This window comes from Xyrauchen texanus, chromosome 11 (genome assembly GCF_025860055.1).
Source record: "Xyrauchen texanus isolate HMW12.3.18 chromosome 11, RBS_HiC_50CHRs, whole genome shotgun sequence".
NCBI lineage: Eukaryota > Metazoa > Chordata > Actinopteri > Cypriniformes > Catostomidae > Xyrauchen > Xyrauchen texanus.
The window spans coordinates 23,121,919-23,139,258 of record NC_068286.1 but is presented as its reverse complement, the minus strand read 5'-3'; the positions used below and the strand labels follow the sequence as shown (position 1 = coordinate 23,139,258).

At 38.1% G+C, this 17,340-nt stretch overlaps 1 protein-coding gene across 1 annotated transcript; it reads left to right on the top strand.

Annotated features, from left to right (window-relative positions):
- The first annotated feature begins 222 nt into the window (after positions 1 to 222).
- LOC127651620 (zinc finger protein 654-like) lies at positions 223 to 16,960 on the top strand. The gene is made up of 9 exons (XM_052137545.1): positions 223 to 361; positions 2,010 to 2,155; positions 2,245 to 2,326; positions 6,594 to 6,729; positions 6,923 to 7,125; positions 11,979 to 12,115; positions 12,386 to 12,527; positions 12,667 to 16,507; positions 16,611 to 16,960. The coding sequence occupies exons 1-9, from the start codon at positions 236 to 238 to the stop codon at positions 16,619 to 16,621; spliced, it is 4,824 nt and encodes a 1,607-aa protein (XP_051993505.1). The 5' UTR covers positions 223 to 235; the 3' UTR covers positions 16,622 to 16,960.
- Positions 16,961 to 17,340: the final 380 nt, after the last annotated feature.

Sequence of the window (17,340 nt, the reverse complement as noted above, 5' to 3'; positions counted from 1 at the left end):
ACTTATTTGTTTTGGGGCATTCATTACTAGACACAAAAAATGTACGTCCCTGTCTGACCAATCAATTATCCAACTATTTGATTGAAGAGACAATCGCCAAATTACAAAACAGACGCCTACTGCTCAGTACATGATTCACAGGACAATCCACCAATCACTTTCATTGGATGGGCTGCCTTCAGCTTCATAGTAACATTCGTGGTCTCTGTTGTACGCGCTAGGGTAGACAAGCAGTATGGCGGAAGAAGATAGTGAATTGGAGTTTGACAGGGTTACAAAAGAATTTGAGAGTTTGTTGAAGACAAATGCAGGCGACGAACGCGGACTCCAGAGCAAGACGTACTGTGAAAGATTTTGCGAGGTAAGATGACGGGGGGACTAAAGCGAGCGTAAGCTATTAGAGATAGCAAACAGAGATGTGCTAACCTATGTTAGCAGCATGTCATCAGATTCCCCTCCCCCAGTGCACAGCCTCCGTCAGCCAAAGATCACGCTCTGTTTAAACATTGTAACTACGAGTACCGTCCAAGTGCTGTTAGTTGAAAACTCAGTAGAGCGATAATGCGTTTCTGAGCACTATTTCTAAGTCATGGGCTTTCGTTTTCTTTTAATTATTCCATTAGCCTGATACGTGGCTAATGGTTAGCTTCCCTAAGTTGCATCCCAAAACAAACAGGCTGCGAAAGACCAGCTTCTGCAGCAGACTTCCTAATATCAGTGGTTAGATCTGAGAAACCGTCAAACTCAGTTTGAAATCTCATTTTGTAATTACGCTCGGCTTTGCGGTGTCAAATGATGAAAAAAAAAAAAACTGCTGTGGACAGTGCTGTCATTGGTTAATACTAAAATTAGCCACCGTTTACAGAGTCTGCAATAACTGTTTTTTTTTTCTCCCCTCTGGTTGAGTCTCAATGGCTACTGTACTCTCATTAACTCTTTTAAATTATTTTGTATTCAGATGATTGCCGAATTAACGAATACACATTTCGGCCATGAAAAACACACTTTTGCGATTGTTTAACGAAAATTTGATTGATGTTTCCTAATTTGTATCATTAGTAAATGTTCTGCCATTTAATGGCAATGGCCAACTATAAACATACATTTAAGTGTCTTGATGGTTGATTCTTTTGGGAGCACTTTAAAAAAAGTTTATGAAAGACCAATATATTGGCTCATATTTGGCCCCTTGAATTTAAATGATCACCATTAACTGTATCCGATAACCAGCTAGAGTTATCTATAGCTAACCAGCTACGTTATCGAGTTGATAACCGACAATTGTTCCCTTGTGGCAGGTTAAAGGACTATTCTGGGTTCAGAACAAGTTAAGCTCAATTGGCAGCATTTGGCAGATAAAAACATCGAGGTTATAGTGTGGCACTTACAGTGGAAGTGAATGTGGGCGATTTTTGGAGGGTTTAAAGGCAGAAATGTGACGCTTATAATTTTATAAAAGCCCTTTAATTATTCTTTTAAAACTTGTGGTATTATTTGAGCCGTAAAGTTGTTTAAAAATTGTTATTTTTACAGTACTTTTAGGGTTTGTTGACATTAAATCATCATGGCAACAAAGATGTAACATTTTCTGTGGAAATAACTGTGTAAATGATCTTAGTAAGTGATTTTAAAATCATTACATTTCTTGTGGTTATAATTTTGGAAAAAGTGGGTATTTTAATGTTCAGAAATTGCTGTAATCAATATTATGCTACAAGTCCTGTCAATTGAGCTTGACTTGTATTGAATCTGGAATATTCCTTTAACAAGTGGTTATTAGGCATAGTCTTTGATCTAAAATCCTGTGTAAAAGTTTTCCAAAAAAAATATTTAATTGAGTAAATATTGTGTAAAATAAGGGTGTTAAAATATAGGTAAGCAATTTTGTGTACCCTGCTGTATAAATATTTGCTTTTAAAATAAAAACCTATAAAGGCTGACACTCAGTATTATTCTCTTATAATATCTTCTTTCACTTTTGTCTGTATTCTCTTTTTTTCACTATTTAGTTGGTTGTGGAGCAAACAGGGTATTGGCAGGTTCCTCTACCCCAGCTCCAGGTGTTGCAGAGTGCCCTGTGCTCTTTTGTCCAGGGTACAGCATCCTTTCCCCCAGACTGTGAGCATGTGCGCTTCACCCTGAGTAGCCTGGCCCTGTGAGTATGGACTGCTTAAGTTGCCCTTGAATTTTATTTAGGACCAGTGATGAAAGGTAAAGAACAGTGTCACCTTTTTTTATTTGCAGGAGTGTTTTTGAACTGCTGTTGTTCTTTGGAAGAGATGAATTTGTCGAGCATCCTTTAAAAGACATTCTAAACTCATTTCAGGTAACAGCATTACCTATTTTTTTTTCTTTTTGGGGACGTATTGTGTAAAGTTCCAATCTATGCTTTATACTAGGCTTGGAGTGCCATTTATTTTATTTTCCTGGTTAACAGCTGTGCCGACGTCTAATATATATATATATATATATTACACACACACACCCCCCGATCGGCCACAACATTAAAACCACCTACCTAGTGTAGGTTCCCCTCATGCCACCAAAACCGCATCTCATAATAGCATTCTGTTCTTCTCACCACAATTGTACAGAGCAGTTATGAGTTAACGTAAACTTTTTCAGTTCAAATCTGTCTGGCTGTTCTCTGTTGATCTTTCTCGTCAACAAGGTGTTTACATCCACCGAACTGCCACTCACTGGCTGTTTTTTGTTTTTGGCACCATTCGGACTAAATTCTAGAGACTGTTTGAGCATGATTGTTGGTGCCAGATGGACGGAAATGCCTTGTTGATGAGAGGGGTCAACTGAGAATGGCCAGACTGGTTTGAACTGACAAAGGGACCTACCGTAATTTCCGGACTATAAGCCGCAACTTTTTCCCACGCTTTGAACCTCGCGGCTTATACAATGACGCGGCTAATATATGGATTTTTCCCGCTTTCAAATTTTATATATATAAAAAAAAAAAGAAAAAAAAAAAACATTCTGTGACGTGCTCAGTTTTTTGGCGGCGTGACGCTTTCATTAGACCAGTTGAAATTGCCGAACGGGTTAAGGTCAAAACAACTTTTTTTGTTTACTGTTTAGATTATATCGAGCGCGCTCAAACTTCCCATCATTCTGATTACGGTAGTAAATTTGTCACCCTCACCATGGCAAAGACATGGAGAAACTCATATGATGCTGCCTTCAAGTTGAAGGCGATTGATCTGGCTGTTGGAATAGGAATTAGAGCTGCTGCACGGGAGCTTGGTCTTAATGAGTCGATGATAAGACGTTGGAAACAGCAGCGTGAGGAATTGACTCAGTGCAAAAAAGACAACTAAATCTGAGGCTATTCAACTCCGACACCGAAGGAGATGACTTAAGTGGTTTCAGTGCACAGGACGAGGAAGATAGTGACCAATGACTTTCTTGGTAGGCTACTGTTTACTGCAAATGTTTTATTACAAGCCGTGTGTTGCAGCGGGGGCGTGTTCAAGCGCCCGTCCGGGAGAGAAAAGCTGTAAGGGCGCTTACACCTGCGCTAAATTATGTCTAACACCGGTGTCTAATTTCAAGTGCCCTGCTTCACGTGTCCTTCTTGGGAAAACTGTCACACGGGCACCAGTGTGACAGTTTTCAGCAGGGCACTTGACGTTCCCGGTAAGGCTTAAGGCCACAGCAGTGTTTACAATCAATTTTATAAAGTTTCTCAATTCTTCTATGCGCCAACACTAGACTGACGTGTGTCACTCTCTCAGCTCTGTGGCTGCTGTCTTTTTATGCCGCTCTCCCCATGCTTACTGAAATTAGACACCGGTGTTAGACATAATTTAGCTCAGGTGTAAGCGGCCTTACCGCTTTTCTCTCTCGGACGGGCGCTTGACCACGCCCCCGCTGCCACACCGTGTTTTTTAAAGCCTATTTATTTTTGTTACAAGCCGTGTTTCGTTAAAGCCTGAGTAAAGTTCATTTGTTTCAATGTACCGGTAGGCACCTGCGGCTTATAGACAGGTGCGGCTTATTTATGTTCAAAATAATATTTTATTTAAAAATCAGTGGGTGCGGCTTATATTCAGGTGCTTTCAATAGTCCGGAAATTACGGTACACAATTTTAGGCAGGTGGTTTTAATGTTGTGGCTGACATTATATATACAGCTCCATATATACAGCTCTGAAAAAAATATTAAGAGACCACTCCAATTGTTCAGTTTTTCTGGATTTACTATTTATAGATATGTGCTTGAATGAAATTTATAATTAGTTTTATTCTATAAAGTACTGACAACATTTCTCCCAAATTCCGAATAAAAATATTGTCATTTGTAGTGATGCACGGATACCATCTTTTCTCTTCTGATATCGGAAATCTCAGTATCTTCTGATACCAGTTGTTGTTTTGCATAATCAGTTTAGAATATCGTTACATTATTGTGTGGAAGTAATTGGGTGTGCTTTTCAATATGTATAGAAACACAAACCTCTAACTACACATTAATTCAATATAAATGTATAGCTTATTTAGAAAAACTTTATTGTTAACTAGTATACTGGATAATGTAGCTGCATAATTAACAGTATTTCCAGTATAAGTCATCAGTAGATAATTTATTTTACACCTTGTATCTGGACTTTAAAGGACTCAGATCTCTTTTTTTTTTTTTTTTTTCAATTTAGTTGTAAGATATCAGCTCACTTTTCATGCACAGTTATTTTTTGGAACCCATTCAACTTAAATATTATTATCATTTGTAAACAAATGATGCTAATAATATATTATAATAGTGATATATCTCAATCGTGCACCTTTAACTTTTAAACCCTCACACTTTTATTTTGACGTTCTAAACTCCCCAGGAAGTCCTTTTTATATGTCTGTTTGTAGACAAGTTCACAGTAGTTTAATTCGCTTCTTATTCAAATTCTGGTCAAATGCACCTCTGGTGCTATTCTAAATGCATATTATAATGGCACTTTTCCACTGCATGTTACGGTTGACCTGCCCCAACTCTACATGCTTTACTTTTCTGAGCTTGCTTTTCCACTGCAGTTTAGTGTCCCTCAACATGGGTGGGATTATAGGATGATCGTCATAGTTGCGCCGCCTCTACTGCCGTGACATCATCTTAAACACGGCACAAACTGTCCAAAACAATAACACGACCGCTAGCTGTTAGCTACTAGCTCATTGTGCTGCATAAAGCAGTTGGTTGTTTTACACAAGTGTAACAATTAAATTGTTCTGGTTGTTTTAGAAGCTAGCTTCTTGTAGCTGGTCAACTAAATAAAGTGAAGCTTTCAAGCAGAGTATAGAGTTAACATCCTCCATCGTGGCTGAGTCCAGGGCTTTCTCCATGCCATTGCTTTTTCTTGATGGTTCTGTGGTCACTTTAGTTTTTTTTAAACTTTTCTCTACACTGTTGGTAGGTCCAGTGGTCCAGTAATAGCCGTGCACGCGTGTGTGCAAAGAAAACAAGTTCATATTCATTTTAAACACAATTCTAATGTTAGGAATAGTTCAGAAATCCAAATTTGGTGAATAACCCTGCTTTTCAATCACAGCTTTTATGTGTCTTTGCAAGCTTTCCACAAGTCTTTCACATTGCTGTTGGGTGACTTTATGCCACTCCTGGCGCAAATATTCAAGCAGTAATTCAACAGATGCTGGAATGGAATGGCTTCCATATATGTAGAGATACTTATTTAAGAAACATTTGGAGTGGTCTCTTAATTTTTTCCAGAACTGTGTGTATGTATGTATGTATGTATATATATATATATTAGCGAGAGGGGAGCTGTCTATTTTATTTAAGGTTTTCTGCACCTGCATTCCAGTTTGCATTTTGATATAATCCTTCCTCATGATCACGCAGCATGTTTTCATCAGCTGAATGGGAGGCTACACAAAAAATAAAATGTGACGAGACCGGTGCTGCGCATGCTAGTCATTTGCGTATCACAAGCCGATCAACTATTTAGCCCTTTTTGGTGAATCGCACCTGCGGAATCTTAACTTTATTTTGAGTTTAAATTTATATTTTGAATATACTTTGATTTTTGAACCCCACAATGTGGGTTTGTTTTCTCTTTTAATCGTTTCATGTAATTGAATATGACCATGGTTTAAGAATGGTGTACCTGTATGCTGGGTTGGAAATCTCAAGGATTAATAGTGGTGTTTTCCTTATTACATCACATGGTGATCTGAAAGCAAAAAGAAACAAATGAAACATGGAATGAAGGTTGTCTTCCGCGCAGGGCACATTTTAACATGCTCAATTAACTGAAATTGAAGCGCAAATGTCTTGCATGCTGCACAAGTCAGTTGGGTATACTGCAGTCTCGTCACATTTGTACTTTTTGTTTAGCCTCCCATTCAACTGATGAAAACACTCTGCGTGATCATGAGGATTACATCAAGATGCAAACTGGAATGCAGGTGCGGAATTTCATATAAATAAAATAGTCCTCCTCTCCAGCCATTGCGTGCCAGTGATTACCCCTGTTTTATATTATAGCACAAGACTTTCAAGTGCTTTTTGTGGTTTGTCACCTTGCTACTATATATGTGGTGTGAAGTTTAAAATGACCCCCCCATCTGTACTAGGAATGCTACGCGAACCTTGTAAGGCACCAGAATGTGTACCTTCTGCAGGTCAGGCATATTATCAAAGATGGGGGTCCTTGGGCAAGCCCAGTACTTCAGGCCATTCTCAAGGATTCAGAGATACCACAAGGGGATGGTCAGTCAACAAAGCTTTTATAAAAAAACAACTTAATGTGATGTGTAATCTTTACTTTGCATTTCATAATCTGTGTATGTAGTTCATTATAAATTGTACTCTTTAAAGTTGGTGCCTTTATTTAGTAATGGCAGTTTTGGAGAAAATGCTTTTAGTTCTTTTTTCATTATTCTTATTTGCTGCTTTTTCACAGTGGAAAGATATCTGGGCTCAGAAGTATATGTTTTCTTTGAGCTTCGTGTACGTTACCTGGTAGCCTGTGAGAGGCTTCCAGAGGCCATAGCACTGGCAAAGAGATGCAGCCAGCACTCTGTTGCAGGGAGGCATCTCTACTTCATGCAAGCTTACCTCACTTGCCTTTGGAGAGCTTCTCTCCATGAATGCTTGCACAAGGAGGTAAGTGAGATTTTATTTTTTAATAGTTTTTTTTTTCACATGACCTTTTGAACAACTGAAATGGCAATGAATAATGTTTAGGTTCAGCCCATACTACCTTTGTGGCGCACAGAATTAAATTGGTGGACTAAACAATACAGATTTGTAGAGCCGATTCATACCAAGGCGACAAAGCAACACAAACCAGAATCATTGCAAGCAGTTTATGTAACTCAGCACAATGCTATTTTTTTGTCGGTCTCTGACTCCAGTTATTCATGTGCTGAAAGGAATATTCCGGGTTAAACCTGACTTGAGCTCAATTGATGGTTTCTGAGACATGAAGAGTTGCACCACACAAAATTTCATCTCATCCCTCAGTTTGCCAAAATGGTGGAGAATCTTGTTTACAATTGAAGCATATGGGGCATGTTTACAGTGCTAATAATAAACATTAAATAACACTTTTATAACTGAGTATGGAGTATAACCATGACATTTATGTGGTTGACAGACTCATTTATCAAAAGCTACTTTTAGTACATTCAATGTATACATTTTATCAGTTTTTGTGTTCCCTGGGAATGTAACCAATGATTTTGGCATTGCTAGCGGCATGCCCAACCATGCCTATGCAAACTTGTTGCTAATTCTCTAACTCGTGTCATGAGTAGGGCTGCATGACTTCTAATCATTGTGATTTTGACAAATATTGAGTTGCAATTTGAACTGCGATATGATAAACCATATTGGTACAGCTTTGAGATCAAGACTTAAAGAACAAAAAGGAATTGGTCCTGCTGCCAGTAGAAATAGTTACATTTTAAAAGCCCTGGCATACTTCATATGAAATCGAAGAATGAACTCTGTGTGAACACTTTTGTAGACCCATCTTTGCATCTTTTATACACATGTACCATGCCTTCCACTGGCTGATGCTATCAACTTATAGCATATTTATTTAAAAAAGCTAACCTGTTCAACATTAAATTAATTAAATGCAACATAACAGCTAATGTGTTCATTTATAGTTAAAAAACAGCAAACTTGATTAATCTCTTAAACCGATAATAAGATAATCTTTGATCTCAGGTATGTGGGTAGGTATGGTGGGAAGGGACGATGTGTAGAGACCAATCGGCCACTGTTTTATAGCTTGGATTGGACTGACCACTTAGATTGACAGGTCTTGATTTACCATGCACACAACTGAAACAGTGCTGGATCTTATTACTTGTTACTTATTCTATGTAATTATGTTTCTGGTTTATTGTGGCATTTACAAATGTAAGTAGTTCTTAGGTTCAGTAAAACCCTCATATCACTTGTTTGGAGTTTTTTTGGACTTTTGATAAAAAAGGCTACCTTGGTTCCAAATGCCATAACTTGCATTGAGATAACAATAAAATGTTTTGCCCAGATACAGTTGACATGATTGTAGTCATCATGTCAAGCATGAATAATTAATAAATAACTGCATCACTTTCTCAGCAGTGTTGTAACATAAGAGCCTCAAAACATGAGATTTGCATGTTTGCATTATAGAGAAAATAAAGATTATTTTATATATATTTTATGACTTTATAAGTCACTGACTGAAATAAGGCCATTAAACACATAATAATTTTGTGAGTGAAAACTGGAGTCTACAAAATCTAAGTTTTGTGAGACACTTTTTGTGTTAGAAAGGCCATAACGGATCACGCTCTTCTACTGTGGTAAATTCACAGCGTGTGTTCCAAAAACTATAATGAGCTCAAACAGGAATGACTGTACCTCTCGTTTGTTTCATATGGATTACACAATCATAGAATATTTGTTTTCGATTTAAATTGGTTAATTTAAAAGTGGACAATTCAATCTTTCTATAGAAATATTTCTCATGTCTGCGAGGCAAGCATACGCTAAGTTTCGTTTCATTTTCGTGACTCGCGGGACGAGACCGCAGAAAGCGCATCCTGTATGATTTCTTTATTTTACAAAACCACAACGTTTTGCTATTATTGTGAGTGTACACAAATAAAAGTAAACCCTTTATAGTTTCGAATTATATCTTACTCTTAACTGTATGACCAAAAATTACCGACTATTTCTTTTTGCTGTTATCAGGGAAAATGTCAGGTGACCGCGCCAGCGCCACCAGTGACCACAGAGGATTGATTGTGTTATCAATATAAACAAACTAAAAAAAAAACAACTCAAAAAGGAGCAATTCAAATATTGAATTTTGGGAGCATTTCCAACCCTGCACAACGCTATTTTGAGCCAATTCCTGATTAGCTTGCTTACTTTTTAAGCTTAATGGAGGGCTATTGCTTAAGTTCTGCTGGCTCTATGGAGATTTTTATAGTGGTTTAATTTCACAGCAGTGGCAAACAAGGTCTAAGTTTAGGGCAAACATTATCCTTACCTGGCTGTCACAAATGTAGACTTCAGTGTTGCTCCTCAGGGTGCTCATTCTGTGTGGGTTAACTGTGTGGAGACTGTGACAAAGAATGTCAAAGAGGGTGAGGGGCAGGGCTCATGTGGGCTTGCAGAATTACAACTTAAATGCAGATGTTGGGCACACGTTTAATTGAGAATTGATGCCAAGGGCCAAATTTAAATAAAAACTAAAATATAAAAGTGAGAAATTACTTGCAAAAAGGGCACTTATCCTGTGAAAGAGGGCAGGTGCTTGAGCACTACTTGGGGTCTATCTGTGCACATGACTGCCTGCCTGAGTTTCGTCAACAGTCAGCGGTGGCATGTAATTTGACAGAGGCGGCCACCTCATAATTCTCTATGCAGAAAAAACCCTGTGTCAGTGTCCACATAAAATACAATAACCAAGGGTATTGTAGGTAAACCCTTACTGGTGCATATTATGGCCGTGCATAGCATGTTTTTGCACATTAGTGCCATGAATACAGAATGTAAACATGACAAATTACACATTATCTACTGCTTACATTTTATCAAGTGGTTAAAACAGTATCTACTGGTTTGTGTGAATCATAATTGTAGAATGAGGCATGGTGTCATTGATAAAATGTTTTGTCTCTAGTTCAGGTTTTACATGTAGTCTTGTGTGTCTTCATATTAAAATGCTCCTCTAAATTCCTCCCACAGAGGGGTGGCCTATGTCTGAATGTTCGCAAACCGAATACCGTTGCTCAGCTGTTTCAAACATCTTTTTGACTCTGAGCAAAGAATGAAAAACAACTCTGTTAGTATGCCAGGGCATTAATGGTGTTCTCACTTGAGTCCCCTCTTAAAAGAACAAAACTGGAGGGTTTTCATCATGTTACAGTGTGCTATCTCAATTTATCCCCTTCAAACTTAATATCCTATATACGCATACAGTATTTTTCAACATGCTGCACTGTGATCGTTGAGACATGTTGATTCAATAGTAGTTCAACAAAACTTTTTCAGTGTCTTATGACCACTGCAATCTGTTCCAGTCTGTTGTGCTTGTCTAGCTGTTTTTTTTTTTTTTTTTTTTAATTGCTGTCCATTTACCTGTATGCCTGAAGCACTTTGAAAGCCTTATTTAGTACTTGTCAAATAAAACATATCATCATTTGTAGTATTAAACACATTGTCGAATATTGCACTGCACTTAAGCAAATAAATACCTGAACAGTCTTTCCATCATAATATTGCGCGTAAGCTCTTAAATCTGTTTGCTGTTTCTGATAAAGCGCTAACATAATGTTAGTCTACCTATAAACCTAATGAGATATTACAAGTCATGTAAAACTGCCTGTAGCTGTTTTTTTTTTTTTTTTTTAAACATTGATTTTAGACTCTTATACTATCTTAGACTTGTCTTTTTAATAAGCAGATCAGCGCTGCGGTAAACGGTAACTTTTTTTTTTTTCATCTGAGAGCAATCGCTAAAGTTAAACATTTCCTTTTCAGCAAAGATCTGGAAATTGTGATCCACTTCATGATCCTCATCATGGTTAGACTACTGTAACTCGTTATATATTGGTCTCCCTCAAACTGCATTATCCCGGTTATAGCTAGTTCAAAATGCAGCAGCCAGGCTGTTAGCAAGGTAAAAAAAGCAGGATCACATTTCTCCGGTTTTGGCAACTCTTCACTGGCTCCTTGTGAAGTTCAGTGTCGAATTTAAAATTCTTCTTTATGTATAAAAGTGTCTCTGGTACACAATACATTTGTGACTTTCTCCACCATTATTCCACCCCCAGAGCACTTGGGACCTCTGATCAACTTTTATTGTGTCCGCTATAAATTAAAGGGCAATCAATCCTTTTCTGTGGTCGGTCCTAAACTATGAAACAGTCTCCCTTTCCATTACTAGCCATTTTTAAATCCTCACTGAAATGTTTTTATTCTTTAGTGTTTGAAAATGTTAATTTGTGATATTGTATTTTTATTATGATCTGTACAGCACTTTGGTTCACTGTTGTTTTTAAATGTGCTTTATAAATAAAGGTTGTCTTGATTTGACTTTAGTCTCTGCAAATTCTGTGGTATGATGCTTGTGGAGATGGTGCTTTTAGGTTTAAAGTGTTTCCTGCCTAAGCCGACATAATTTGTTTATTTTTTGCAACAAACCTTACAAGCTACAAGAAACATTAAAGGTCCCATGTGGATCTTTTACATACCCTAGTGTATGAATAATAATATTGAATGAAGTGTTCATGCCCTTAGTGTGAATAAAGGAACAGGAAATGTTTACATTGTAATAAACAGCTTAGGAGTGCTTTTTCTTTTAATGCTTGGACTAGTCTACAGGCATCTAAGATTCATTTGAGAGATGGCAAGTTATTTTTTTATTTTTTTTTGTGTGTGAAAATGTTGGAAGATTGACTGATGAGCATGGCCATAAATCACACTGTTCTTTCATCTTTTCTCTAAAGATGGCTGATATTGATGGGAAGGATGCTGTAGAGATACTCTGTATGGCAGAGAATGAGCAGAAAGCTGAGACTGTTTTGATGCTGAGTAAAGGCTTTCTCTCTCAGCAGCTCCAGAGAGGAGACATGTACTACCTTTGGTGGGTCTAACAAGTTCTGAACTTTTATGAAGTGGAATACAATTTACAAAAAGTTCCAAAGATATCTATACTTAAGAATAACATTCTTGCCTTGTTTCCCTTTTGGGAAATTGAGTTATTGCTTTTTTTATTTTTTTATTTAAAATTTTATGTTTTCATTCCAACAAACCTGAGTCGAGAATAATGTTGAAGATGCAAAGCCACAGAACTGCAGTTTAATAAAGTCTAATAAGAGTCTAATGTCTGTACTCTGTATGTTTTTCCTTACAGGGATTTGGTCTTTATATGGAGCAGACTTTACCTGCGAATGAATGCCTCAAAGGAGGCATTTCTAGAGGAATGCAGAGTAATGATTCAGTCAGTCACCAACTTAAAAGCAATTTTCCCATTCATGAAGGTGATTTTGGCAGAGGTGAGAGAATAAATTATTTTGTCATTTTGAAATGTGGATATTTTACATGTATATGTACACACACACAGAATATTTAAAATGTACATTTATTTATTTTTATAAAAAAAACAAAAAAACATTTGTGGTTTTATGTTTTCAGCTAGGAAAAGTTGGCTTGGGGGTTTGTGTGGAGCTTTGTGCACGAGCCTTGCAGATTGACCTAAAGAATGATCCAGTCACCAAGTCCCTCATCTACAAAACCATTGCATATCTACTCCCTAATGACCTTGAAGTCTGTAGGGCTTGTGCGCTGCTAGTGTTCTTTCTAGAGCGAACTGTTGAATCGTACAAGACCGTATTCCTCTTATACTCTCACCCCGATCAACAATACCATGCAGATAATAGTCCTGTTGGGAATAATGCTCGCTTTGAGATTCTCCAGATCTTGAAGAAAGGCCTGTACTTTGACCCTGAGTTCTGGAGCCTTCTCAATATTGAGAAAAACTGTCTGAAGCTAATGAGTGATAAGGTTGCTGAAGCAGCCTTGTGTGAAATCATGCAAAAGGACAAGTGGGTGCCAAGTTACTGTATGAAAGGACATTGTCAGTGTCATACTGATTTCACAAACAGGACTGTCAGAAGTGTAGAAAAGCCTACCAACAAAAATGGCAAAGAAGGAGAGAATGTGAAAATGCAGACTAATTCTGCCTCAGGTGAAGCATCCTCTAAACCTCCTGGCAAAAAGAGGGGAAGGAAGCCAGGGACACGCCTTGTAAAAGTTTCAGAGGCCTGTCCAGTTCGACATTCTTTTAGACAAGTGGACTTGGCAAAGGTTCATGTCCGGCAACTTAATAGCAGGCGTCAGAGATTCCTTGCTCGGCAGGCAGAGGGGAAGACTCTGAAACGTAGGGGTAGGAAACCACAGTGGCTTTTGGAAGAGTTAGCTGTCCAGGCAGAAAACAGTGTACCCAGACAAGGCAAAAAACCAGGAAGGAAACCAAAGCAGTTAAATGTTTTGATGGATATTTCAGTTGAGGAACCAATAAGTGAAATCACAATGAGCCTTTCTTACCCTGATAATGAAGTTGACCTCTTTTCTGATGTTCAGGCTTCGTTGTCTTCCACAGACACTGCTCATTTGACTGAAAGCAGTTCTGTGAAAAGCAAAACTGAAGAGGTTCTGAAATGGTCTTGTGACAGTGCTACATCTCTTATTGATTTACTATCAGCTGAATCTACTCCATGTTGCAAAAAAGACTTGAGGGTCAAGGAGGAGCTTGTTTTCTGTGAGCAAGGCCTTTCAATGGTTCGAAAATTCCATACATATTCAAGATCATCTGAAGTTGAAGGAATAGCAGTTGACCTTTTTAGCAGTGATAAAGAGGTTAAGCCAGACCATATTGAATTCAAGCAAGAAAAACTGTTGCAGTCTTCTGAGCTACAGAATGAACCTCCTCAGAGCCCTAGAGCTGCCACACAGGTTGAAACTTTAGTAGAGATTGAGGCTACACAAATTCCGGCAACAAATCTAGTGACCTCCTCTCCTGTTGAAGTCACTCTTGGGCCAAATGAAGAAATCATTGTAGAGCAAAAGGCTAATCCTGAATTACCAAATCAACAAGCTGCTGATACCAAATGTCCAGACAACACTGTTAGTGCTCCTGAAATTATTACTGTTGGTCCTCCACCAGAAGTGACTTTATTTACCACAGATGACACCACTCCTATATACGATAGTATGCCAGAGAACAACACAGGTCATCATGAGGATGCTCCTGTTCTTACTGAAGTGATGAACATCCCTGAAAATACACCTTCAACTTGTAGTGAAACTCAGTTTGCTGCTCCCTCTGAAACTTTGCCTGAGAAAACAGAAGAGCTAGTGTTGCAACCAACATCTGAGGAGACGTTAAAGAACACTCACGCAGATGTTAATAGTCTAGTCTCTGGCCTCATCCCCCAAAGTGATGGAAGTCCCCAGCTTTCGTTTAACTGCAGACTTTGCAATAAAGAAACCAAATACCATTGTATACTACGGCATGCACTGTGGCATTATCGGATTGACAAAAAGTGCATGTTTTGTCACAAATGCTACACTCATGGGCGCAGACCATCACGCCATATTAAAATGCACATTGAAGCATTGAGAAAATCCAATGGGCTTTTAAAAGAAAATATTTGCAAGGGTATTGCTGACCTGCCTGAGACAGCAATGCAATATGCCCAGACAACAATGCTTAAACATGTTAAACCAGTGCAGAATAAGTTTAGAAATATTAAAATGAGGTTAAACTGTAGTTTGGAAATTGCACAATTGCATAAGGAATGGGATGGTTCAGAATCTAAGGTAAGATTGCGGACAAGGTTAGCAAAACATTCAGATCCCCCAAGTACATCAGAAGAAAGAAAAGAGAAGGTTTGCCGGAAGAAGAGAAGGCGTTTAAGGAGGGTTTTGGCAGGGAGGTCTCAGTCCACAGATGAGAACAAGAAATTGTTTAGGATGAGATTAGCAAGGAAGAGATTAGCAAAAACTATTCAAGCACCAACGCCAGAGGAAGACAATTCTAATACCATGGTCAACTCTGCTCACATGATAAATGGATTGATCAGAAAAAGAAGAAAAATTAAAAGTGTGAAAGAGGTAAATATCTCAGATGAAAAAGCTCAGACATCTTTAACACATGGCAGCAGAGAGCAGAGAATGGAGAATGTCCAATGTACAGAAAGTTGTGCAACCCACAATGATGTCAAGACTGAAACTGAGAATGTAGGGATACATTACCATAATCACAAAGACACGATTGGGGAAAAAATAGAAGTACAATATGAAGACAAAATTACCCTGAACTCTGTTCGGGCAAAGAAGATTGTACCTGGAGATCATAAAAAGGATGTTGTAGCTGTAAAAAGAAGGAAGATGACAAATGGTGAGGATGAAGGTTCTGTGAAGAAAGAACACAAAGAAGAAACTATAACAACTAAGGAAACCACGTCAAGCAAGGAAACAAATGATTTTAGATTGCCTAAACAGTTATCTACTCCATTTCAGGGAAACCGAACAAGAGCATCTACAGAGGTCAGATGCCCTGTGGAGATTTGTACGTTTACCGCAAAATCAATCCTTGTCCTTTCACATGTGTTGTCACACCATCATGGTGACAAGAAGGCGCTTGTGTTCTTTTTTCATTTTGCCAAGGAAAAATGTCTTTATTGCAGCAGGAAGGTATTTAACACCCAGCATTTCTTTGACCATGTGATTTGCCACAAAGGTGAGCTAAAGTTCCCATGTTACCATCAAGGCTGTAAGGAGAGGTACAAAACGCGTATGGAGCTTTCAGAACACATGGTAGGCCATAATCCTTTGCGAGCAATGTGCTGCTTTCCTGGTTGCTCTATGCAAGTTGAAAGTATTTCACACCTGTATAGACATGAAAAAATTCATTACCGACTCGATGCAATTTTGGAACAAAATGCAGTGCCCAAGATAACTGAATGCATGGCTCCTCTAAGTCAGGAAGTTGGTATGGAAGTTAAGCCAGAGTCGTCAACAAATTCTTCAAATGGTCTCCTAGTTCAGGGAGCAGGTCCTGCCTCTGCAAATCAAGATGATGGGAAAACTTTCGTCCTAAATAAAGGGTCTGTAAGCTATAGTAGCAGAGACCATAGGCTTCTTAATGGGCATGGTGATAGTGACAAAGATGTTCCACCCAAACCTTTCAATGCAGCAATCAAGGAGCAAGAACCAACAGGAAAACCTACAACTCAAAAATACATTCGACCTCTTCCCTCTGCTTATCTGGATGAGTCTTACCTTAGCATGCCAAAACGCTGGAAGGAACCCCACATGAACACAAAGTTACTGGGCTCTGTGACAAAAGCAGTAACGAACTCTACAAAGCAGCGTTGTTCTCGTTGTTTTGAGTCTTTCAGCAGTGAGGAAGAGCTGCAATCACACAAGGACAAATGCACATCTCTCTTTGGCTTTGATTCGGATGATGAAAGTAAGTAACGTTTTTTGTTTTTTTGGGGAGGCATTGTGTTATTTTAAACTAGGCTCATGTTCTTAAGATTACTGTGTTCAATTATTTATTTTTGTCTTTACAGGTATCTCCTGAAATTGCAGACAGGCCTTTCTACTGAGGCGACGGCCACCAGTGAGACCTGTTGTTAAATGCTGCTGTTGTCAATCAGAGTTGTAATCATATGGGCTTAAAACATCTCTGTCAGCGTCTTTATATTAAGGACTACATGGGAAGCAAACTTATTCTTTGAAGTTCAGTCTAATTCATTTTCTGTTTTATTTTAGAATAAAGTTTGAGCTTTTATCTCATTGTAAAATATCTGACTTTGCAAATTTGACACTGTAATCTTACAGTATATAACACTTAGGAGTGCAAAGTGATTTTTTTTTAAAATATATATAATGTTCATCTGCTTTGCTAGCAAAACATAAATTTTGCCTTTAAATTATTTTATATATATATATATATATATATATATATATATATATATATATATATATATATATATATATAAAATAAATTAATTTTCTTTTCTTTTGTAAGTTGCTGTTTGGCTATTGTCATCACTTTCTGTCAAAGGCTCAGCCTGTTTAATATTTTCTTGTCTTCTCAATTCCTGGTTGTGAGAAATCAACAAGGACCAGAGGCATTGGGCTTTCTGGCCATGATAATTACCTGCTCTATTAAGAAAGTCTTGTGGTTAATGAAAGGCTTCGCTTGGCTGTTTTGTGTTGGGGGTCAGTTGTATACCAGTGTGAGGAGCAGACATATTAGGTGGAACACATAAGCTGTTCAAGCCCATGTATTGCAAG